General features: G+C 37.8%; 1 protein-coding gene across 1 annotated transcript; it reads left to right on the forward strand.

Annotated features, from left to right (window-relative positions):
- The first annotated feature begins 6,864 nt into the window (after positions 1 to 6,864).
- FBXL21 (F-box and leucine rich repeat protein 21) lies at positions 6,865 to 18,808 on the forward strand. Its single transcript, XM_016953871.4, has 5 exons — positions 6,865 to 11,051; positions 11,922 to 13,569; positions 14,034 to 14,171; positions 17,120 to 17,275; positions 17,647 to 18,808. Exons 2-5 carry the CDS (start codon positions 13,204 to 13,206, stop codon positions 18,289 to 18,291), a joined length of 1,305 nt encoding a protein of 434 aa, XP_016809360.2. The 5' UTR covers positions 6,865 to 11,051; positions 11,922 to 13,203; the 3' UTR covers positions 18,292 to 18,808.
- The last annotated feature ends 4,926 nt before the right edge of the window (positions 18,809 to 23,734 follow it).

Raw genomic sequence — 23,734 nt, forward strand, 5'->3', positions numbered from 1 at the left:
TAAAGTCACCGCCCACATTATTCCTAACAAAAGAGGCCAGCTGTTCTTTGAAGCTTTGGTACAAGGCATTGATTTCTCCTCTTTAGTTATGAAAGTCCTAGATGGCATCTCCTTCCAATAGAAGACTGTTTAATCTACATTGAAAATCTGTTTTGAATGTAGCTGCCTTTATCAATGATCTTGGCTAGGTCTTCTGGATAACTTGCTGCAGCTTCTCCATCAGCACCTGCTGCTTCACCTTGCAATTTTATGTTATGGAGATGGCTTCTTTCCCTAAATCTGATGAACCAAACTCTGCTAATCTCAAACTTTTCTTCTGCAGCTTCCTCACCTCTCTCAACCTTCATAGAATTAAAGAGGTTAGGGCCTTGCTCTGGATTAAGCTTTGGCTTAAGGGCAGATTATAGCTGATTTCATTTTCTATCCAGACCATGAAAACTTTCCCCATACCAGCAATAAGGCTGTTTCACTTTCTTGTCATTTGTGTGTTGACTGGAGTAGCACTTTTTAATCTCCTTCAAGGACTTTTCCTTTGCATTCACAACTTGGCTAATTGTTTAACACAAGAAGCCTAACTTTCAGCATACGTCCGATTTTGACATGCCTTCATCACCAAGCTTAATCATTTTTAGATTTGAATTTAAAGTGAGAGACAAGGAACTTATCCTTTCACTTGAACACTTAGAGGCCATTCTAGGGTTATTAATTGGCTTAATTTCGATATTGTTGTGTCTCAGGGAATAGAGATGCCCAAGGAGGGGGAGAGAGATGAGGAAACAGCCAGTGAGTGGAACTCAGAACACATACATTTATCAAGTTTGCCTTCTAATATGGGTGCAGTTTGTGTCATCCCAAACCAATTACAATGGTAACACCAAAGATCCCAAATCACAGATCACCATAACAGATATAATAATAATAAAGTTCAAAATATTGCAAGAATTACCAAAATGTGACACAGAAACACAAAGTGAGTACGTGCTGTTGGAAAAATGGTGCCGATAGACTTGCTTGATCCTGGGTTACCATAAAACTTCAGCTTGTAAAAAACACAACATCTGAGAAGTGCAATAAAGTGAAATATGCCTGTATAGAATTACTTTATCCCACCAAAGTGCCAAAAACAAAGATTCTTTATTAAATAGAAAAATTATTGGTAGAGTTTACCTGTATTTTTCTTCACAATAAGATACATAAACAATTTCATTGCAGAGTTCTGAAATGATGTTGAGTCAAATACAATTTGATCCTAGTGTAGTAAAGAGTTAACCTTACCCAAACAAAGGTCTGACTTTTGCATTTAGCTCCTACGAGGTGATCTCTTAGTCCTTGGAGTGTCTTACCTGATAGGAGTGTCTTTGTTTACCTGGGAACCTCGGGCCACATGGGATAGTCTAATAATGTAGTTTATGGTGGAGGTTTTGGGCTATGTGATATCACCTTGACCTCAGGGGTGGGGAAGGCTGGAAACTAAAGAGCAACCACACACAGGCAGTCAACCATGTCTATGTGACCAAACTCCAACCAAAACATGAAAGAGCTTCCCTGATTGACGGTAGTCTGTTGTGTATTGCTATACATTGTTGCCTGGAGAAATTTAGCACTGCTCATGATTTCGCTGGAAGAGGACACTTGGAAGCTCTACATATGGATTTTTTTTTTTTTTGCATTCTTCTCCGTGCCTCTCTTTCCTTTGATTATTTTAATCTGTATCCTTTCACTGTAATAAACTACAACCATGAATATAACAGCTTTCCATGAGTTCTGTGAGTCCTTCTGACAAATTATCACATTTGAGGTTGATCTTGAGAATCCACAAGCTCTGAAGTTGGTGTCAGAAGTTAAAGCTGTCTTGAGGGTTTCCCAGAAATGTCCAACATGCACTCCCCCTCCACCCTCCCATCCCACCCCCCACCAAAACAGAGACATCTTTTTATGTGTGAAAATATTTTTGATGTGATTTTTGTTGCACAATTTTACTTGTAACAGTCAGTACAGATGTTCCCAAACATTCCAGGTTTCTTCTTCCAGGCATAAGGTAGGACTGCACTTCTTTACCTAACTTAAGTTAGGTGTTGCCATTTTAGCTAGCTTTGGCCAATGAAGTAAGAACAGAATTGACATACAGTTAGAAGTTAAGGTGCAGTGTATGTACCTCAGTGTCTCTTTCCCATGGTCACAGACTATTTTTCAGACAGTGGCTGCTCTAACGTCCTTGGTCTCAGAATGAACACAACAGGGATGACAGCTTCTAGCTGAAGTGTGATAGAAATGTAGCATGACTGAGAAATAAACTTTTTTTTGCATTAAATCACAGGTGTTTGTTATTTCAGCATAACCTAGCCTATTCTGACTTAAACAACCAAAATCTTTGTTTGCTCAAAGCTTAATAATAATACTTTCTTTGAAAGGACTATACAAAGATGTTCTTTTTTGTATCACAAATGGCATATTGTGTATTCCTGTATTGTAAAGTATATCATAATTATCTGACCGAAATCATTTTAGATATGGCTCTTTCCATCAAAATCCAATATATTTATACTAATAATTGAAATTCTAGAAAAATTCTTCAGTAATATTCACAGAAATGCACCAAGATACAGGATTTTCACAGCCTACTTTATAATAGTAAAAACTAAATGTTCAGCAATAGAAGAAGGTTAAAGAATTGCAATGTTTCCATATAAGGGGATTGCTCATTTGGCCATTACTAAGTGAGGAAGAGATTTCTCATTACAACCAAGATAGAGAAATAGGGAATAAATTCCCTCTCTGCATAAAAGAACAAAAAAGCAAAACCGGGAGAAAACAACCAAACAACAAAATCAACAACAACAACAACAACAAAAACACACAAAGTATTTGAAACAATGACTTTTGTAGGAACAGAAAGGGAATGATTTTTTTCCTCCTCATCGTTATATAGGTCACAGCCAACATCCCTATGACAACAGGTTAACAAGAGAAAAGCATAACAAAGTTATTTGATCATAGCTTTATGTGATATGGGAATCTTCAGAAAGAAGACCCAAAGATACAGGGGAGCTATCTGATTTTTGTTTAGGTTTGATGAAGCAGGGACAGTGTATAGAAATGTAATTAGATGAACAAAAGGGTATGAGCTAATGGTAATAGGCTGATTGGGAAAAACCTAGCAAGGTCTGTCTGATTAGGTTCTTCCTGAGGAAGAAATATTGTAGCCTTTCTTCCTCCTGGGTATAGGGTAGGACCCTTCTGGAATCTTAATTTCTTTATAGCCAGCTGTTACCCAAAAAGGCAGAGGAAGGTTAGAGCAACACTTTTAGGTTTTACAGCTGGCTTTGGGGGAAAAGGGTTCTGGTTTCTATGACCTACCTTGGGGAAGAGGAATTCTAGTTTCTATGGTTTGCCTCAGGGAAGAATAGGGGGTGAGAGACAGAAGGGCAAAAGATCAGAGAGAAACTTTGCTTTTGAGGCTGCTTCTAAGGTCTTCACTTTGGAGTCATTTTCAGAGCCCCAACACTTTTGAGAAACAAGATATCAGGCAACAAAAGACAAAGATCTCCAAGAGATAAGAAATAAATGAGATAAGTCCTATGATTACCCTTATTTTACTGCCTTAAAAGAATGTCTAGTCTGCTACACAGAGAGGGGGAATCCAGACTAAGTTTAGTGGACACCCTGAGTTTAGGAGTTGACAATATGCTGCTAAAGCAGTACTTACGGGTATATTTATGGCACTGCAAGCCTATGTTAGAACAGAAGAAAGGTCTCAAATCAATGAACTCAGATTCTACCCTGAGAAACTAGAAAATAAATAGCAATTTAAATTCAAAAGAAAGGAAATAAAGATGACAGCAGAAACCAATGCAATATAAAACAGAAAAAATAATAGAGAAAATTAATTAAACCAAAGGCTGATTCTTGGAGAAGATCAATAAAATTGATAATCCTTAAACCAGACTGATGAGATAAAAAATAGTGTAGATACAAATGACCAACATCAGGAATGAGAGAGTGACATCATTATAGATACTACAGACATTAGAAGAATAATAAGAGAATATTATAAACAATATTATGTCTATCAATTTAACAATCCAGGTGAAATGGATAGATTTATTTAAAGATGTAAACTGCCAAAGTTCCTTTAAGAAGAAATAGATAAACTAACCTAATAGAAGAAATAGCCCTAAATTTATTAAAGTAATTGAATTTCTGGTTAAAAGCCTTCCCACAAAATAAACTCCAGACCCAGATGGCTTTATTGGTGAATTCAACCAAACATTTCAGAATAAATAATACCATTTCCATATAGACTCTTCCAGAATTGAATAGGAGGAAATACTTCTCAGCTTGCTTTATGAGGCTTGTATTACTTGATATCAACATTTTACAAAGATATTACTAAAAAAGAAAAGTACAATCTAATATCCCCCATGAACCTAGATGCAGAAATTCTAAACAAAATTTTAGGAAATTGACTCAAACAATAGGTAAAAAGGATAATAAATTATGATAAAATAAGTCTTTTGCCAGAAATGCAAGGTTGGTTTAACTTTTGAAGATCAGTCAATGTAGTCCATTATTTTAATAAACTAAAAAGGAAAACAATAAGATTATTTCAATTGACACACACAAGTACTTCATAAAATCTAACATCCATTCTTCATCTAAAAATTCTCAGCAAAGTAGGAATAAAACGGAAGTTCCTCAATCTGATGAAGAGCATCTATGCAATATGCACATCCATGCAATATGTCAATGATTAAAGATGAAGCACTTTCCCTCTTAGATGAGGAACAAGACAAAAGTGTCTGTTCTCACCTTGATGTAGAAATCAGTTTGGGGAGAATTCACATCTTAAAAATACGGAGTCTTCAAACCAATGAATGTCATTGATATATCTCTTTATTAATGTTAATTGTTTAACATTGTACTGGCGATATAGTGCAATGGGGAAAGAAAAAAATAAAAATGCATTTTATATTGAAAGAAAAACTGTCTTTATTCGCACACAACATGACTGTCTATGTAGAAAATCCAATGGAATATACACAATTCTAATAAAAATTTCTATTAATAAAACTAATAAGTGATTTTAGCAAGGTTGTAGGATACAAGACCAATATAAAAAATCAATTGCATGTCTTTATACTGGCAACAAACAAATAGAAATTAAAATTTAAAAAACCATACTATTTACCATAACATTTAAAAACTACGAAATATCTAAGAATAGTCCTGACAAAATGTGTATAAGACTTATACCCTGAAAACTGCAAATGTTGTTGAGAGAAATTAAAGAAGACCTAAGTAAATAGAGCGCTATATCAATCATGTTTACCAAAGACACAACATTGTAAAGATGCCAATACTCTCTAAGTTGATTTCTAGATTCAAGGCAATCTTCAGTAAAATCCCAGCAATATTTTTGTAGATATTGACAAGCTTCTTCTAAAAAAATCATACAGGAATGTAAAGAATCTAGAATAGACAAAATAGACAAAACAATTTTGAAGAACAAGTTAGAGGGCTAAAACTATGTGATTTCAATACAAGTACTTGTTATAAAGCTACAGAAATCAAGACGGTGCGATATTGGTGTAAAGATGGGAAAATATATTAACGAAATAGAACAGAGGGTCTGAAAATATACCTACACATACATGGACAACTGATTTCCCACATAAATGCAAAGGCAATTTAATGGAGAAAAAGAGTAGCCTTTTCAACAACTGGTGCTAGGTAAATTGGATACAACTTGCACATGAAAAAAATAAACCTTGACTTCTATCTTGCAGCATACACAAACATAGACCTCAAATAGATCATAGACCTAAATGTAAAATCTAAATCTATAAACCATGTAGAAGAAAATATAAAAGAAACTGTGACCTTGACTTAGACAAACATTTCTTAAGTTTAACATCAAACAAATGATCCATAAAAAAACAAATTGATAAACTGGATTTCATCAAAATCAAAACTTCTGCATTTCAAAAGACACCATTAAGAAAATGAGGCTGGGGCCGGGAGCCGTGGCTCATGCCTGTAATCCCAGCACTTTGGGAAGCTGAGGCGGGTGGATCACTTTGAGATCAGGAGTTCAAGACTAGCCTGGCCAACATGGTGAAACCCCGTCTCTACTGAAAATACAAAAACTTAGCCGGGCATGGTGGAGCACGCCTCTAATACCAACTATTCGGGAGGCTGAGACGGGAGAATCTGTTGAACCCAGGAGGCGGAGCTTGCAGTGGGCCAAGATCAAGCCACTGCACTCCAGCTGGCGACAGAGCGAGACTCCATCTCAAAAAAAAAAAAAAAAAAGAAAGAAAGAAAAGAAAATGAGGCCGGACACGGTGGCTCACGCCTGTAATCCCAGCACTTTGGGAGGCCAAGGCAGGCGGATCACCTGAGGTCAGGAGTTTGAGACCAGCCTGACCAACATAGAGAAACCCAGTCTCTACTAGAAATACAAAATTAGCCAGACATGGTGGTGCATGCCTGTAATCCCAGCTATCTGGGAGGCTGAGGCAGGAGAATCGCTTGAGCCCAGGAGGCAGAGGTTGCAGTGAGCCAAGATTGCGCCATTGCACTCCAGCCTGGGCAACAAGAACGAAACGCCATTGCATTTGTGCATTGATAAAGGGGTGTCCTTCATCGGGAGTAAGTCCCAGAAACCACAAGCGTTGGCTCATGCCTGTGTGGAGTCACAGGCAGGTGGCCACGGGGAATTAGCTGAAGACCAGCAGGCAGGAAGCCTCCCACATGCCGCCTAAGGGGCGCTCCCGGAACCGCCGCCCCTGCGGAAGGAGCGGCTGGGGTCTCATATCGCCGTGCGTGACTCGGTGCTGCGCCAGGTGGGCGCCATCGCCGCGGCCTGCGCGGGGAGGCGGCATTTGAGGAGAGGGCGCGAGGCGGGGCCAGGCGGGGCGGGGCCTTGGGCGGCTGCGGTCTGCGCGGACCCCGGTGCCTAGGCGCTCCTGTGCCTCCAGTGCGCGGAGCCGGTCTCGCTCGGGCGTGTTCCTGCGCCGACCGGACGGCCGGACTCCAGCGCCTTGGCCCGGCCCGCGAACGCTGAGCACGCGCGGAAACCCTTTAAAGGTAGCACATTTTTTGGGTGTCGCGGGGGCACCGCCGGCGGTGGCGACGTGGGGCGGAATGGGCTCGCTCTTTGGGCCCGGGAGGCGTGCGCTCGCGCCCTAGGCCAAGTCGGGGCGGTCTCGGGCGGCTGAGCGCCCCCTGGAGCGACCCCTCCCGCGGCCCGGGCCCCGGCCGCCCCCGAAGCCGGGGTGAGCGGGGCCTAGCTCGGGCCGCCAGTGCGGACTCGCAGCCCCCGGGCGTCCGCTTTCTCGCTGGGCTGGGTTTCTGCAGTGCCGGGCGCCCACCCGGCCACCCCATGAGCCGCGCGTCTGGCTCTTCGGTGGAGTGAGCCTAGAAAGGGCGGCGTTCGTCCAGTGATCACTGCTACCCGAGGTTGCTTTTTGCATGACTGCTTGCAGTTAAGTTCACAGGAGTTTATAGTTGCCACAAATGTCAAAAAGTAGCCTTCCCGCGAGCTGAAAGCGCTCACCTGTGCGCTTTAAGGTGTACCGTCTTTGTCTTTGGCGAGTGTGCCTTTTAAGACGCTTCCAAGATAAATTGAATAAGAAATGATGATTATTTTCTCCCAGAAAAATCTTGCAGAAATGATTTCTGGAAACACCTGTGTTCGTTGTTAGCCCCCTTAGAATGCCCATCCGGAGGCGGGCTCTCCCTGGCTCGAAAGGCCTCCCCGCGGAGGGCCTGGCTTGCTGTCCGCTCGCTTTTCGCTTCCAGAGTCGGAGAGACGCGACTTTGGGGTCGATGTGGAGAGAGAAACAGATGCCCTAGGCGCCCGCCATTCAGGGATTTTCACAAACTGCCCAGTTCAGCTTTGTCCCTTGCGTCTCCAAAGGTGTTTTCAATCTACATATATTTGGAAAACTTCAGTTTTCATATGATTTATTTAAAAATAAGCATACATATTATGTTTATTAGGAAGTAAAAATTTTCTTTTCAAGTAGATATGTCCTAGTACCACAGAGAGACTTGAGTGTAGAAAATTGCTAAACCAGTGACAAAATGCCAGAACACTGCAAAGATGGCAACCACTGCTTTAGGAAATATTTGACATAAATATTTTTCATGTTTTGTCTCCTTAATATCTCGGTGATATTTTTATTTGATTTGATATTTTAAAAAGAATTGTAACTTTTAGACTTAGAAGGGAACTTAGAGTCTTATGGGCTGCAAAGTACATAAATCTGTTTGACAACGTCTCCAACAAATTATGTTTTGTCCTTTGCTTGGATTATATTTAGTAGAAAGAGGTGTTGCCCCATTCTTTTGTTGGAAAACTGTGTGTTTTTATGTGTTTTGGAGCGCGAGACTTCAGCCCTCCTGTCCAGGCCATGCTTCCCCTGCCCTTGCACTGGTGACTAGGATTCCAGGCTCCTTAACACGGACCATCTGCCTGGGGCAACAATCTGATTGTTTATCATGAAACTTTAGGAAGGAGATTAAATAAAGGACATTTAATAGTTATTTCCCTTTACTTTTGCTGCTCCCAACAAATTTGTCCACCCTTTTCGGATAATTTTGCATCTATGTTCTGTTATCTGTGGTATTCACCTATTATTTCTATTGTTGTGATCATTGAAAACTTGAAACTGTTGAAAGTAACTTCTGGGTATTCATTTCACCGATCTGGAAGAACCTAGTGATGGTGCAGAAGAGAGCTGCTTCCATGGCCTTTAGTGAGTTGGCTGTGGATGTTCAGTCAGTCTTCATCTCATCTTCTTTGATAATCTTGCCCTCAAGAATACTGTGGCAATCTCTTAGATACTTCTAGAGGATCCCATTCACGTAGTCACCTGATCTACCAAATTAGAAAACACATCAAAAAAGGCATTTGAGTTAAGGTGGTTAGTGGAGCTCCTCAGTGCTAATAAACTTGTTTCATACTCTGGAATTGTGCTGAAGATCCGTGTCCAGCTTGCTCTTTTCTCCCTTTTTGGAAGAATGGCTTATCACTTGATGGAGTCCTGTATTCTGGTTTTGTTCCCTACCTGTCCTCAAAATTCTCGTGACTATGAGACAGCCATCATGTTCCTTCAGCAACCAGGGAAGTAATTCATCTGATTCAGAAGACTTCAGTGCACTGATCTGAGATAGGTAGTGGTGCACCATCTTCTTACTGGTCTTGGGTAGCAACTCCCTATTGATATGTCAGTATTATGTCAGTATTCTCACATGAAGAATGGCCTATTGGCACAGAAATTAGCCATAAGTGTAACTCAGGAGAAAAGTTTCTGCAGTAAATAAAAATGTGTGTCATCTGATTTGAGTTAACTAGTAACTCGACTTGTCTTTTATTTTTGGTGTTTCACTGAAAGTGTGCCCTGGAGTTCCTTTCCCTCTACATCTGGAATAAAGGAAGGACAGCCAACCGTGACATTATCTGGAAAACAGTGTAACAGCAGGTGGCAGTGAGGAAATCAAATGGTAGATCGTGAGCTCAAATACATTCCCCTAGCCTGTCCTCCCCAGTTCTGCTTTAGGAGTTGGATTCAGAGAGAAATGGAAAATTAACAGGTGGTAGACAGTAGAGTTTTAAGGGAACTGTTTAGTAAATTAATAGGTTGCCTTGTTTAACTCCTCTGTGTAGTTGAGTTTGGTTTACAAAAGTAGTAGAATGTATTTATTTATGTTTACCTTACGACATTTATTCACGATGCCAAGGGTGTGAGTTTTATCCTGCTGTAGACCTATATTACTATTTTCTTCAGTTTCCATAGACTTTCCTGCTAACTCTGACAAGTCATTTTCCTGAAATTTGGCAAACCTCAAAGAGTATGACTGAATCAATGCCATCTCTATCAATATATATGAAATGATTTTTAAATATGAAGCATATATTCTATTAACAGCAGACTAGTCCAACTATATTCATATGGGAATGATAATAAAAATCACTCATGTCTGCCTCTTTACTATAACTGTGGTGGTATTATGTGCTACTAAAATCTGGAACTGGAAGATTTACACAGCCTGTAAACAGATAATTGTAGTCATGAATTCCCTCACATTTTTTGTAGTATCTCTCTATAGACATTAATTAAAATACGGATTCTCAGAGTCCATTCACTCTTTGATCCATAGCCTTGGTACAGCCTCAAGAATAATTCCTGGGAATCATAAGATTTCCACTAAGCATGCTAATTTTTTGGAATTTGTTTTGTTTTTGTTTTGTTTTATTTTGTTTTGTTTTTGTTTTTGAGACAGGGTCTCACTCTGTTGCCCAGACTGGAGTGCAGTGGTGTGATCTCAGCTCACCGCGACCGCTGCCTTCCTGCCTCAGCCTCCCAAGTAGCTGGGATTACAGGCATGCGCCACTACCACTCAGCTAATTTTTGTATTTTTTTTATTTTAAAAAATTTTAAAAAGTTTTTTTAATTTTAGAGATGGGGTTTCACCATGTTGGCCAGGCTGGTCTTGAACTCCTGACCTCAAATGGTGCACCTACCTCGGCCTCGCAAAGTGTTGGGATTACAGATGTGAGCCACCGCGCCCGGCGGGGCTAGTGTTTTTTTGTGTGGTTTTTTTTTTTTTTTGATACGGAGTCTCGCTCTGTCACCCAGGCTGGCGTGCAGTGGTGCAATCTCTGCTCACTGCAAGCTCCGCCTCCCGGGTTCACTCCATTCTCCTGCCTCAGCCTCCCAAGTAGCTGGAACTACAGGCGCCCGCCACTATGCCTGGCTAATTTTTGTATTTTTAGTAGAGACGAGGTTTCATCAATGAACAACAACAAAAAATAGTTTTAGAATCAATAATTTCTAACAAAATCCTTCAATATATAGAGTGATATATAAAGAGCCTAAGCATAGAAATTATTGGATGTTTATTTATGTATTCTGATGAATGTGTTTTTGTGGTATTTTACCAAGATAGGAAGTGAAATCAAATGGATGTTGGTGAGTACCCTACGGCAACCATTGCTTCATTTCATGGTTCAGAGTGAACTCTAATCTGGAAGCCTTCCTTAGGTAAGAAAAGCTTGAAAAAGAAATGATCGACTTTTTAAATGGTCACATATCTTTAAGCTAGAATGTTTAGATTAACGTTTTCAAGCTAATAAAGATCAATTTGTCTAAAATATATTTTACAATGTACATAGCTATAAAATCATATGAAGTGTTTGATTTGTGGATGAGCATAATCTTTATGCTCGGAAGATTACACAACTTAAAAAAAATTAAAATATTATTTTTAACAAGTTACTGGTATTAATATAATACCTTAAATTACTTATTGCAATTCTACTATCAGCGAATTGGCAATTTAATGATATCATTAAATAATTTTAACAATCCATGGCACATACAATGAGATTTAATATATAGCACAGTCCCTCTGTTAAGAACTGCAAGGTAGTTTTCTAACCTGGTATTTGAGTGATGTCTTTGTTTTATGTCAGCATCACTGGTTTTCAAGTAAAGGATTCTATTAAGGGTAACTTCTTTATAAAAACTTAGTGAAAATTTATCCATTTTGTTGATTTCCAAATGAAACGGTTGCAAGCAAAATGTCAATGACTGTGCTCCACATCAGAGTTTAGAATCCAGCATCTGTTCTTGTACCTTACAGCATTGAGGAGTTAGCATTGAAGAGTAGTAGATCCGGCCTTTTAAAATAGCATATGCTTTGAATTCTTGGTAGTCAGCAGTTTCACATAGTCTACGTAGTACTGCTGGACAGGGCCTAAGTCATGCATATAACTGGTTTAGTCAGACTGAAATGTGTGTAGTAGCTCTTTTGCCTGATGCTTGAGATGCAGCTTTGTAACTATTTTTGCTTTTCATTTTAATTTTCCAAACCCTAAAGATGACTTTTCATTTTGTTCAATGACTTTATAGGTCATTCCTGCTTCTGGGATCCAACTCTATGTTGTGCTTAAGAAATGTGTCACATCAGACAGAGTGAATCACAAGACAGAGATATTTACCTATCACATAAGTATTTTATTAGATTTCAAGGTATGTTTCAATTATGACACTGAATCTTTCATGTGTACATTCCTAACATTGCAGGGGTTAAAGGAGGGTTATATAGTTAACCAAAGTTCAATAAAGTTCAGAACCACTCTTACCATTATTTTGCCTTTCAAATAATTGTATACTTAAAATACTTTGTATTCTTACATAAAATATACGTACAAGATGACCATATATACTTGGACGTATCTGGACTTCAAATTTGCTGGAACTTAGTTGCGTCCCAAGCTGGCTAATACCTAGAGATTCATCATTTCTGTTTGGAGGGTAAGAATGCTCATTCCCTGGCTGCTTTACTGGAGAGGATCAGGTGTGTTGCTTGAACTAAGACTTTGTCCCTGCCATATCTAACTTCTCTGAGCTCCTGTGTCCTGGCTGTCATCTGAAAATTGTTGCAGATCATTTGAGTTTTTGTTAGAATTGTGCTTTGACTTAAGTAATGAAAACAGTTCAGAAAACTGCACTGGACAATTTAATATAGCAACACAGACTGCAACTAAACTATCTGCTGGCACTTTAATCCTCACAATGATCATATAGGTACTTTTCTTGTTGGAGATGAGGAAACTGAGGCTTAGAGTAATTTGTTCTGACACGATCATATGGTTAGTAAGTAGCAGAGTAGGGACTTATCTAGACCTATGCTTTTAGTTGTGTTTTACTATCTCCCAGACCTCCCATGTCTTTTTTTTTTTTAAGGACAATTGCAATGTGATACTTCCTTCTTTGAAAGAGATAAAATACAATAATTGACTAGGAAAAAAAAAAAAAACTTGGGACATACACTGCTTCCTTGGACATTTCCTCCTGGAAGCCTCCCAAGCCACCTCTTCCACACACAAACTCAATCACATGCATCCTCTTTTCCTTCTGTTGAAACTTGTCCCAACTTTGGTCATAGCATTTATCACTGTATTTCACCATTTGACCATAGCTCTTTGAGAACAGGTTTGTACTTATTTATCTCTGTATCCCCAGCATGAGGTAGCACCTATCCATGCATGAAAGTGGAAGATACCTACTAAAATTGTATTAATTAAACAATTTTTCATTTTCTAATGTTATTCTGTACAGTTAGAGTGCCAATATTTGGTGGAAATGTGAAAAAACTATCAGAAACTGAACATTTTCTAATGTTTACAGAATGAAGAGGAACAGTTTATCTGTTGGGAATAAAATTGTCCAGTTGTCAGGAGCAGCGAAACAGCCAAAAGTTGGATTCTACTCTTCTCTCAACCAGACTCATACGCACACGGTTCTTCTAGACTGGGGGAGTTTGCCTCACCATGTAGTATTACAAATTTTTCAGTATCTTCCTTTACTAGATCGGGCCTGTGCATCTTCTGTATGTAGGAGGTGGAATGAAGTTTTCCATATTCCTGACCTTTGGAGAAAGTTTGAATTTGAACTGAACCAGTCAGCTACTTCATCTTTTAAGTCCACTCATCCTGATCTCATTCAGCAGATCATTAAAAAGCATTCTGCTCATCTTCAGTATGTCAGCTTTAAGGTAAGAAAAATAAGCATTAAATGGAAACCATGACTTACATTTCGTTAACAATGCTTTTGTATATCTAGAGCCTTATTTTGAGGCAGTCAGTGAATTTTGCAAATCATTTTATCCAAAGCGGTTTCCTGTTTTTCTGCAGTTATTTGCATCGATTGAAGTGTAGAACTTGAACCGTAATTGAAAAACTTAAAATGCAGTTTCCGTCATTTGTATGCTGTTATTAAAATTCAGGTAATTGTAAAAGATTTGAAAATATGAACTGCTTGGAAAGCTAATTTGTCATCATCTCTGTTTTTCGTTTTATCATCTCAGACATTTTGTATGAAGAAAAAATACTCATTTATATGATAGCTCAAAGGAATGAATAAAATTTTGCAACTGAATTCTACTAAATCATTACATTGCCAGTATTTCTGATAAATTATCTTCAGGAAATTATTCGAGATTAAAAATTGTCTGTCTAGGTTGACAGTAGCGCTGAGTCAGCAGAAGCTGCCTGTGATATACTCTCTCAGCTGGTAAATTGTTCCATCCAGACCTTGGGCTTGATTTCAACAGCCAAGCCAAGTTTCATGAATGTGTCGGAGGTAAGGATATTATGCGTTTTTGGTGAGCTGTACTAAAATCCCTAAAGACTGCCAAACTAGGCAAAAGCCATTTTTTTCCTAAAGACAGACCATCTCCTATTTGTATTCAAAGTATTATTTAAAGCTGTTTTCTGTTGACTAGCACTTATTTTTGCAAAAATAGTTTATGCATGTTTTCATTCTTTAGATATATTTTGTAACTGTAGTCATGGTTACCACAGTGTCATTAATATAAAATTTGGATATTGTGCTTATTCTACTTAAATAACAATTTATGTAGTTACTTTGAACATAGAGCATGTAGAGGCAATAGTGGGTGTTTTTCCTGTGATTCTGTGGCCTGTCTTTTGGAGGTGGAACAATATAATATTTAACTAAATGAACTACGCTTGTTAGCATGATGTTTACATTCATGCAGTAGAAACTCCAAAACAAAAGTGGCTTAAAAACATGATCAAAGTATATTTCTCTCACATTAAAGAAATTGATAGATGAGACAGTCCATAGCTGGTATGAAGGTGGTAGGAACCTAGGTTTCTTCCAGCCACTCCACTCTCTCCAGGGTGTTTCTTCAAGATGACCATCTGAGCTCTGACCATCACATCCTTGCTCTGGGGGCTAGGATGTTAGAAATGGGGGAAGAAGGGTGTGCCTTTTCCTTATCAAGGAGACTACCCGTAAGTACCACACAGTGTTTCTGTTTACCTCTAAGTCTGGCCACACCAGATTCCAGGGAGTCTGGGGAATCTTTGAGCTGGGTGGCAGTGAGCCCAGCTAAAAATTGGGACTGGATTAACAAACAAAGGAAAAATGGTTGCCAGCAAGCAGCCAGCCACGCTCTGCCATAGAAACTAATACCGTATTCTCCTCATTCAGGCTTCAACCTGAATGCCATCTCCTTGGAGAGCCCCTCCTTAACCATTGTGAAAATGGCACCTCCTGCTCCGGTAATAGTGTACTCTACCATTACATTATTTTTATCTTCTTCATGTCATTCATCAGTACTTGAAACCACCTTGTTTATTTAATGTGTTTATTCTCTTCTCCTTATACCAAACATAAACTCATTGAAGGCAGAGATTCTATTTTGTTTACCATTATAAACCCAGAGTCAGAATAGTACCTGATATATGATAGGCATTAAATTATGGTAGTTGGTAAAGCTGGCTAATGGAAATTTTCCTATGGAGGAGGATAGAGGAATAGCAGCCTCTCTCTTATAAACTGGGTCATGGCACTCTTCTAGCAAGTATTTCTGCTGGCCTGTTTTATCTTCTAAAGGGATGTGCTGAAAAAAAAATGGGTCATTTAGGGATTAGAGTAATGTAAGTAATCTGATGAAATTTACCACTTCTAGATAGTTATTTCCTTGTTTATGAACTACAGAATCCGATTACCCTGAAATTCTTCTTATATTCTAAAAGCTGTCTCTAATGTTGCACATCAGCTTCCAGGGCCAGCTTCTAGGTTAGCTGATGCAGTCACCAGAGCTAGATACCAGGAATTAATTAGCAAGCTTCATTTCAAGCTCTGCCTCTACTGTTTAAAGTAATCTCTGTGGCTTCTGGCAAGACCACAGATCTCTCTGAGACTCAGTTTTTTTAATCTGTTAACTAAGGAAAAATAAAAGTATAGCATTTTGCTAAGCAATAAATAGTACTAAACTAATATATTGCTATTATAATGAAATATGTACTCTAATGTTTTTTAAAGTCGTCCTTCAGGACTAAAGCAGTCAGTTGACAATTGATTAAAGGGAAACTAAACCTTGTATTTATATTCCCCTAATAATTTTGGCACCATAAAATTTACAGAAGAAGTTTAGCCTTCTACCATTTGAAAATATGTGCAAACCAGTTTACAATTAGTATAAATCAATATGTTTTCTTATAAATTAATGAACATTTATAACCAATTTGGTCATTCTGTTAGGCATAATAGAACCTTTGGTAGAATCCAAATTGATTGATTTTAAAAAGGGAAAAGTGATCATGTACAGATTTGGTTTCCAGACTTTCTATCTTTGCCAAAAAATACTGAATCTGAAAATTTCTGAAATTCTACTCATTTTCAGATCAAACTAGAAGTAAGCTTTAGTCTGTCAGTCTTCAAAGCATATACGACTTGGATTTACTTTGGATAATTAGCTAGGAAAAGCATGTCACTGAAGATTGTGAAATTTTATAAAATGAATTAAAACCTCATTTATTCATTCAACAAATTTTTATCATCCATTTGCCGTGCTATGTGCCAGATACTATTTTAGGTGCTAGAGATACGGGAGTGGATAAATCAGATAAAAATTCTGTTTCTTCTAGGGCAGGGGTCAAAAATACTCAGATAGCAAATATTTCAGGCTTTGGGGGCCAAGTAGTTACGCTGTGACTACTCAACTCTAACACTGGAGTCTGAAAGCAGACACAGACAATATTTAAATAAAGGGCATGGCTGTGTTCCCATCAGACTGTATTTAGGGACACTGAAATTCAAGTTTATTTCATGTCATAAAATATTATTCTTTAAAAAATTTTTCCAACCATTTAAAAATACAGAAGCCATTTTAGTGAGCCATACAGAAGCAGACCATGGGCTGGATTTGGCAAGTTGTCTGTAATCTACCAACCCCTGTTCTAGGAAATAAATATACAATAATTATGTCCTTTTAATATTGAAAACCAAATCCTTAATTGAAGTAATTGGAAGACATGTTTTATGAAACCTTTGAAGCTTTTTTTTCTCACTATTTCATTTATCAGTTATAAAAAGTATACAACTATACTTCATTATAAAAATATCTTCTACTGGAAAATGATTCTGTGGAAACAGCCGTATGTTCATGGTTCTTACTATATTATCGTTAGCATGTATTGATATAGTTTTAATGAATTACTTAAAGCTGTACATTTTAAAATAATGTTTTCATAATTTTTTCTTATTGCCATGCACGTCTCATTTTGTGTCAGCACTTAACAGTTGTTTTTATCAACTCAAAATCATTATCATCAATCAAAATTGAAGATACGCCAGTGGATGATCCTTCATTGAAGATTCTTGTGGCCAATAATAGTGACACTCTAAGACTCCTAAAGATGAGTAGCTGTCCTCATGTTTCATCTGATGATGGGTTACATTTTTTAAAGCTAGAATGATATGATATTTTTATTACAATAACTATAAAGATGCAATTTCCTTTTGAAAATTATATGCCTATGAAGCATAAATTATTTAAGTAAGTTTTTTCAAAAGATTTCTTAATCTGCAAGGTAGGTATAGTTATAGTAAGTTTCTCCTGAGATATTTTAATTTTACATATATACATATGCTTTTCATTATATACATAATACCTCCTGGCAGCCGTGCTCTCAGAAGTTGTTATTAGATAACTATTTTCACAAATAATGAATAATTAATATTAAATTTAAATTTACAAAATATTGTATTAGGATCAGTATGATTCTTTGTTCTTGAGAATTTTCCCCAACTTCCCACAGGAATTCTTTGTGTAGCTGATCATTGTCAAGGCCTTAGAGAACTGGCGTTGAATTATTACATCCTAACTGATGAACTTTTCCTTGCACTCTCAAGCGAGACTCATGTTAACCTTGAACATCTTCGAATTGACGTTGTGAGTGAAAATCCTGGACAGATTAAATTTCATGCTATTAAGAAACACAGTTGGGATGCACTTATTAAACATTCCCCTAGAGTTAATGTTGTTATGCACTTCTTTCTATATGAAGAGGAATTTGAGACGTTCTTCAAAGAAGAAACCCCTGTTACTCACCTTTATTTTGGTCGTTCAGTCAGCAGAGTGGTTTTAGGACGGGTAGGTCTCAACTGTCCTCGACTGATTGAGTTAGTGGTGTGTGCTAATGATCTTCAGCCTCTTGATAATGAACTTATTTGTATTGCTGAACACTGTACAAACCTAACAGCCTTGGGCCTCAGCAAATGTGAAGTTAGCTGCAGTGCCTTCATCAGGTTTGTAAGACTGTGTGGGAGAAGGTTAACACAGCTCTCTGTAATGGAGGAAGTTTTGATCCCTGATGAGGATTATAGCCTAGATGAAATTCACACTGAAGTCTCCAAATACCTGGGAAGAGTATGGTTCCCTGATGTGATGCCTCTCTGGTAATGGGCTGCCAAAGATTCTGAAATTGTTGTTGTTGTTGTTGTTTTTTAATCAGTAGGATTAGCTGCTTTCTATCTAAACAAATGTAAATTTTAAAATGTGTTGCTGCTGTATTTTAGGTCAAATATTTGATTGTTTGCAAACTGTCTTAATGGATTGCTGCAGAAACATTTGGAAAAAAATAAGAAATTTGAAAAGCAAGAAATTGCTGTAAATAGGGCACAAGCCCTGTATATGGATTAGATGGTCGATATGCCAAAAACTACAGATGGTTTCTAAGTAGATTTCTCAGCTTTCCTTGGAGGCATATTGTAGCTTGCTAAGTAAGTGTGTAATATTGAACTTGGATTCTGTAAAGTTATGTCATTTACTTTATTACATTGTTTTATTTGATTCTATTTTATCTTGGTATTAATATATTTTATAAAATATAAAAAATTTTAAAGCTTATTTAACGATAACATTTTTAGCACCCTATGAGATCATCTTGTGATTCAGTAAAAAACTTCTAATTTCCAAAGTACTTCAGATCCTACTTTATTATATTGAGAGATAATGGACATTCGATTAAAATTTAAAAATACTAATTCATTTCATAATGATACTGATGTGAAAAGACAAGAGATAGTCATTCTGATTGTTAGTTGGTAGACTATTTGAATAAAGCAGTAAATGTTGCAGGATGTGTTTGGGAGGGAATCAGCATTCGCTGCCTCCTGCTATGGATCTGGAACTGTGCCAGATCCTTTGCATAAGTGATCTTAGAATTTAATTAGCAACACAGTTAGAACTCCTTAGTGGCTGCTTATTGTCTTGAGGGTGAAGATCTAGCCTTAAAATAACCCACAAGGTCCTGCAAGGTCTGGTCCCTCCCTGCTTCTTTTGCCTCATTTCCCATCAAGCTGCCCCTTGCCCTTCGGTTCCCATTTCCTCTCAGTTCCTTAGAACTGTCCTGCACCCTCTAGTCACAAGGAATTCACTCGTACCTCTCTCTGCCTGGCTTACTCTCTGTGCTCCTCAGATCTTTCCTCTAGCTGTATGTCCTTGATCATGGAAGCCTTCCTGGACACCCGGCCCATTCCCTGCTCTTAGGTCAGGTCCACGATGTGCACTCTGTGCAGGGCACTCAGCACCCTGGCTTTACTGTGCGGCACTTATCCCTGTTATAATTCATTACTTACTGGTCTGATTATTACCTGTTTGTTCCATTGCACTGTAAACTCCATCAGTGCAATATCCTTGCTGTTTTTTGCTCACTGTTTTATCCCCAGAATCTGCCATGCTAGTGGTTAGCACGTAGTAAGCACTCAATAAATTTTACGTAAGTATTTTGGTTTTCAAGCTTGTTCCACTCAGTTTGCCCCACAGTATCTTAAATTTTGAATAAATCAATTAAAATAAAAAGAGAGAATTAAATATGTTCATCACTTTCCAGTTTGGAATATTAGGAAAAAATTATAAGTATTTTTACCTATTAAGCAATTAGAATACATTGTGATGTGTAAATGGCAGTTTAAAAAATAGCACTTTTATATCCCTGTATTTAGAGACTATGTTTGTGTGTACATTCTCACCACTGTGCCATGTTATTTCTCACTGTAAGCTCTGTAAGGCTTCTCATATCTACCTATGTGTTCCTCCCTCTCAGAGCAGTATTGCTACATTAGTAATTACTCCATAAATGCTAGTGGAGCTGATTTTACTGGTTAAAAAAAATAAAACCAATTTCTTGAGGACTGGGGTGGTATTACAATTACAGATAATACAATTTATACTTTAAGATTTCAGGAGGATACAGAAGCATCATATAATACAGGACTTAAAACCTGATTAGGGGCCGGGTGTGGTGGCTCACGCCTGTAATTCCAGCACTTTGGGAGGCCGAGGCAGGTGGATCACAAGGTCAGGAGTTTGAGACCAGCCTGGCCAATATAGTGAAACCCCGTTCTATTAAAAATACAAAAATTAGCGTGGGTTGGTGGTGGTCGCCTGTAGTTCCAGCTACTTGAGAGGCTGAGGCAGGAGAATTGCTTGAACCCAGGAGACGGAGGTTGCAGTGAGCCGGGATCACGCCACTGCATTCCAGCCTGGGCAACAGAGCAAGACTCCATCTCAAAACAAAACAAAAAACAAAACAAAACAAAACAAAATGAAACAAAACCTGATTAGGATAACAGGACAAACAAAAGAAATAGCTTAACAGAGATGGAGTTGGGGATCAGAGCAGTGGTGGACATTCTGAAGGGATAAGCCTCTGGTCTCACCTGGGATCACTCTACCATGATATATTCTAGGAGTTGGGAGTATACATACCCGAATGGTCAGGTGATAGAATGCCAGTGGAGTTTGCACTGAGGATAATGAAGCAAAACAGAGGGACTAGAGAAGGGAGGTTGGGGGTGAGTTTCTCCCCATTGTCGACTAGTATGGAGAGATGATGAGTACCATTGGCCTCTTCTACATAGAATGAGAAGGTGCTGCTCTAAATTGTGCTTTTTAGTGGCCCAGTAGTTGAACCTAGTGAACTAAGCACTATAATGAATCTTAGAGCAAAACTCAGAGTAAATCTAAGTTCATGAACTCATGTAAATTACCTTGATTGGCCTGACTTACTGGGTAAGTAAATGGAAGAGTAAAACATTCCTACAACAGCCAAAAATAAGACAAGAACTTATAGAGTATTTTAAATGTTTTATCTAATGAAAATGTCTCTACTTTGGAAGTCTATGAAAAGTACTGTTTACTTAAAACTAGTGGATTCTAGATAAAGGATTTGACATTAAGTGGGTTTCAAACTTTAGTCTTTGGAGAATATTTTAGTTCTGTAAGCAAACTTTTTCATGTTAAAAGTGTTTACATTTGTTAGATGATTCTGGAGAAGTTTGGATAATTTTGTGGGCAAAAATTTGGTAAATGGAGAGAATGGGGGAAAGGTCTTACTGTAGGTTGTGCTGAAGAAACACAAAAATAGGATGCTCATATTTTTTGTTTTTCCTTCCTTGTGATCCTTGCTGGCCTCATTTGTATTGTACCAAATATGGGAGAGGTGAGTCAGGAAGCAAGCCTATTTTTCATGGGTATTGTTATTAATAACATGTCACATTGGCAACAGGTATGTGATTACTGTAATATGCCACTGAGTGTGATAAATGTCAAATGGATGCAAGGATTCTTCCTTTTGTAGCCTGGCCTCTTAAATTGGCCACTTACCTCCTTCTTTTTCTTCGATTAAATTTATCTCTTGCAGATAATTCAAAACATTTTCAAAGTAAATATTGGTTTTATTCACATTATTAATGTGTAGCTATCAAACCTGACAGAATAATATCACAATTTTTGAAGTGTATATTATCATCATGGTTACTAATGAAAAGTAAGTTTCTCCATACTGTTACCCCTCTGCCATTCAAACCTTTGTAACATTTTTATGCTTAAGTCAAACGTTTTGGCATCCAAACCTAAAAGACAAGGGGGAAAATAACACGGATTTGTTGTTGCACTAGAGGGCGCTGTATTCCAGTTCTTCCTGAGAAATAAGTCCTTTGGTCCAAAGTTTGCATTTCCATTGAGCAGATGTGAGAAGGCTGAGGGGAAGGCAATGTCCCTGCTCTACCTTGAGGAATTTCTCCATTCCAGGTCATGAGTCTGGTTTTTAAAACAATATCCATATCCACCTGTGTTTTGCCTCCTAAATAATCAGAAGGATGATTATTTGGAAAACTAAGCATATATTTTATTGTGCAAATATTTCAGAGTTTCTTTTAAAATTGCCTTTAAGAGCTGATGTGCTATTTCCTTTTTGTGTGTCCTCAGTAGAGTACAGCATTTATTTTTTGAAAGCCAAATTTCTGGAAACAACCTAAAGTTATTTGGTTCCAAGGAGATGCATATTCAAATCAGACAGTGCTAGATATAGTTTGCCATTGAAAGTAATAGCAAAAACCGTGATTACTTTTGCACCAACCTAATAGATATAAGAAGGTGCTAAATGTGTGACATAGATTCTCAGTTACCTGAGAGTCATCATGACAACTCTTTCTTCCTGGCCACCCACTGCAAGTCCTGTTGCTTCTGTGACATGTTATTCATAATAATAAATACCCATGAAATCACCTCCCAACTGCAAAACTACAGCACTGATAGTAACTTAAATCTTTCTGTGTGGTCCTCTCTATCTAGTTATGAGTTAACTAGAGTTCATTATTTTCTTGCTTGCCTTCGTATATGATTTTGTTATATAAAAAGGAAATTGTATTTTAACTGTTTTAACGTTATAAAAAGAATTATCATCCATTATGTGATCTTCTGGACTTTTTAAAACTTAAAATTATATTGCCATGATTCATTCAGGTCATTATGTTTAGCTGAAGTTCATTTATTGTGACTGCTGTTGACTATTACATTCTATAACTTTGAGATTATTTATTGGATTTCACTGTTGATGGGCATTTAGGTCACTGAAGGTTTTGCTATGAAAAATAGTGATATCATGAACATTCTCATACATATGCCCTGATACACAAATGCAGCCATTTCTCTAACAATAAACTTCAGTTAATTATGTTAGAGGAAACTCTAACAATCTACACATAAGAATATAATCATTCTGCTGGCATTTTCTGCATTCCGAACAAATTTAAGCAGAAATTCATGAAGGAAGTTTCCAGAATGATTAGATCAATGTATTCATTTCTTACCGACTGGCTAAACTCTAAGGAGCCAGAATTATTTCTGGTCCTTTGGACATTTGTATGGTCTTGTTTCCTCATAGTACCTGTTGTCAATATAACTAAGACAGAATAACATAGATATAATACAATGATGTGTAGAAATAAGTAGCTGTAATATGCATATGGCTAGATGAAGTTGACAGGCCCAGTTCCATGAGACACTTCAGATAAAGGTAGGCCTCATTCTCACTCTAGTCCTTCCTGTAGTGCAGCCTCACTGTTTTCTTGGGATATGTTTTCTTGGACTGCCATCATTCATAATCATGTGAGTGAGTGGATGGAAATACCAGCAAATCCTTTATTATCCATGAAAGCAGCTCTCTCTCCAACCAATATGATAAACCTAAGGATATTGCTGAGAGTCTACTACCTAAACTCAACTTATTCATTGAATATGTATTAAATGTATACTAAATCTAGCATTGTAAACCACTCGCTGTTCTTGTACCGTAGAAACACTTTCAGGCTTTTTCTTATTTTCAAGCAGAAAGGTTGCTAGTTTTAGAGGTGTCAAAAATGCAGCCTGGCCCAGCGTAAGTTCTCTTGTTTATTTATCTTAGATCTTCGGGACTGAGAAATCTAAAAAATAAAACCACTCAGATTCCATAGGTGACAGATCAAAGAGCCCGAAGAAACCAGTTCACTTGAACATCAGAGTGACAATGAGTTAAAATCAAAATGTTTTCTTTCTTGCATTTATCATGTTTCTATTTAAA

Source organism: Pan troglodytes, chromosome 4 (genome assembly GCF_028858775.2).
Source record: "Pan troglodytes isolate AG18354 chromosome 4, NHGRI_mPanTro3-v2.0_pri, whole genome shotgun sequence".
In the NCBI taxonomy this organism is placed as follows: domain Eukaryota; kingdom Metazoa; phylum Chordata; class Mammalia; order Primates; family Hominidae; genus Pan; species Pan troglodytes.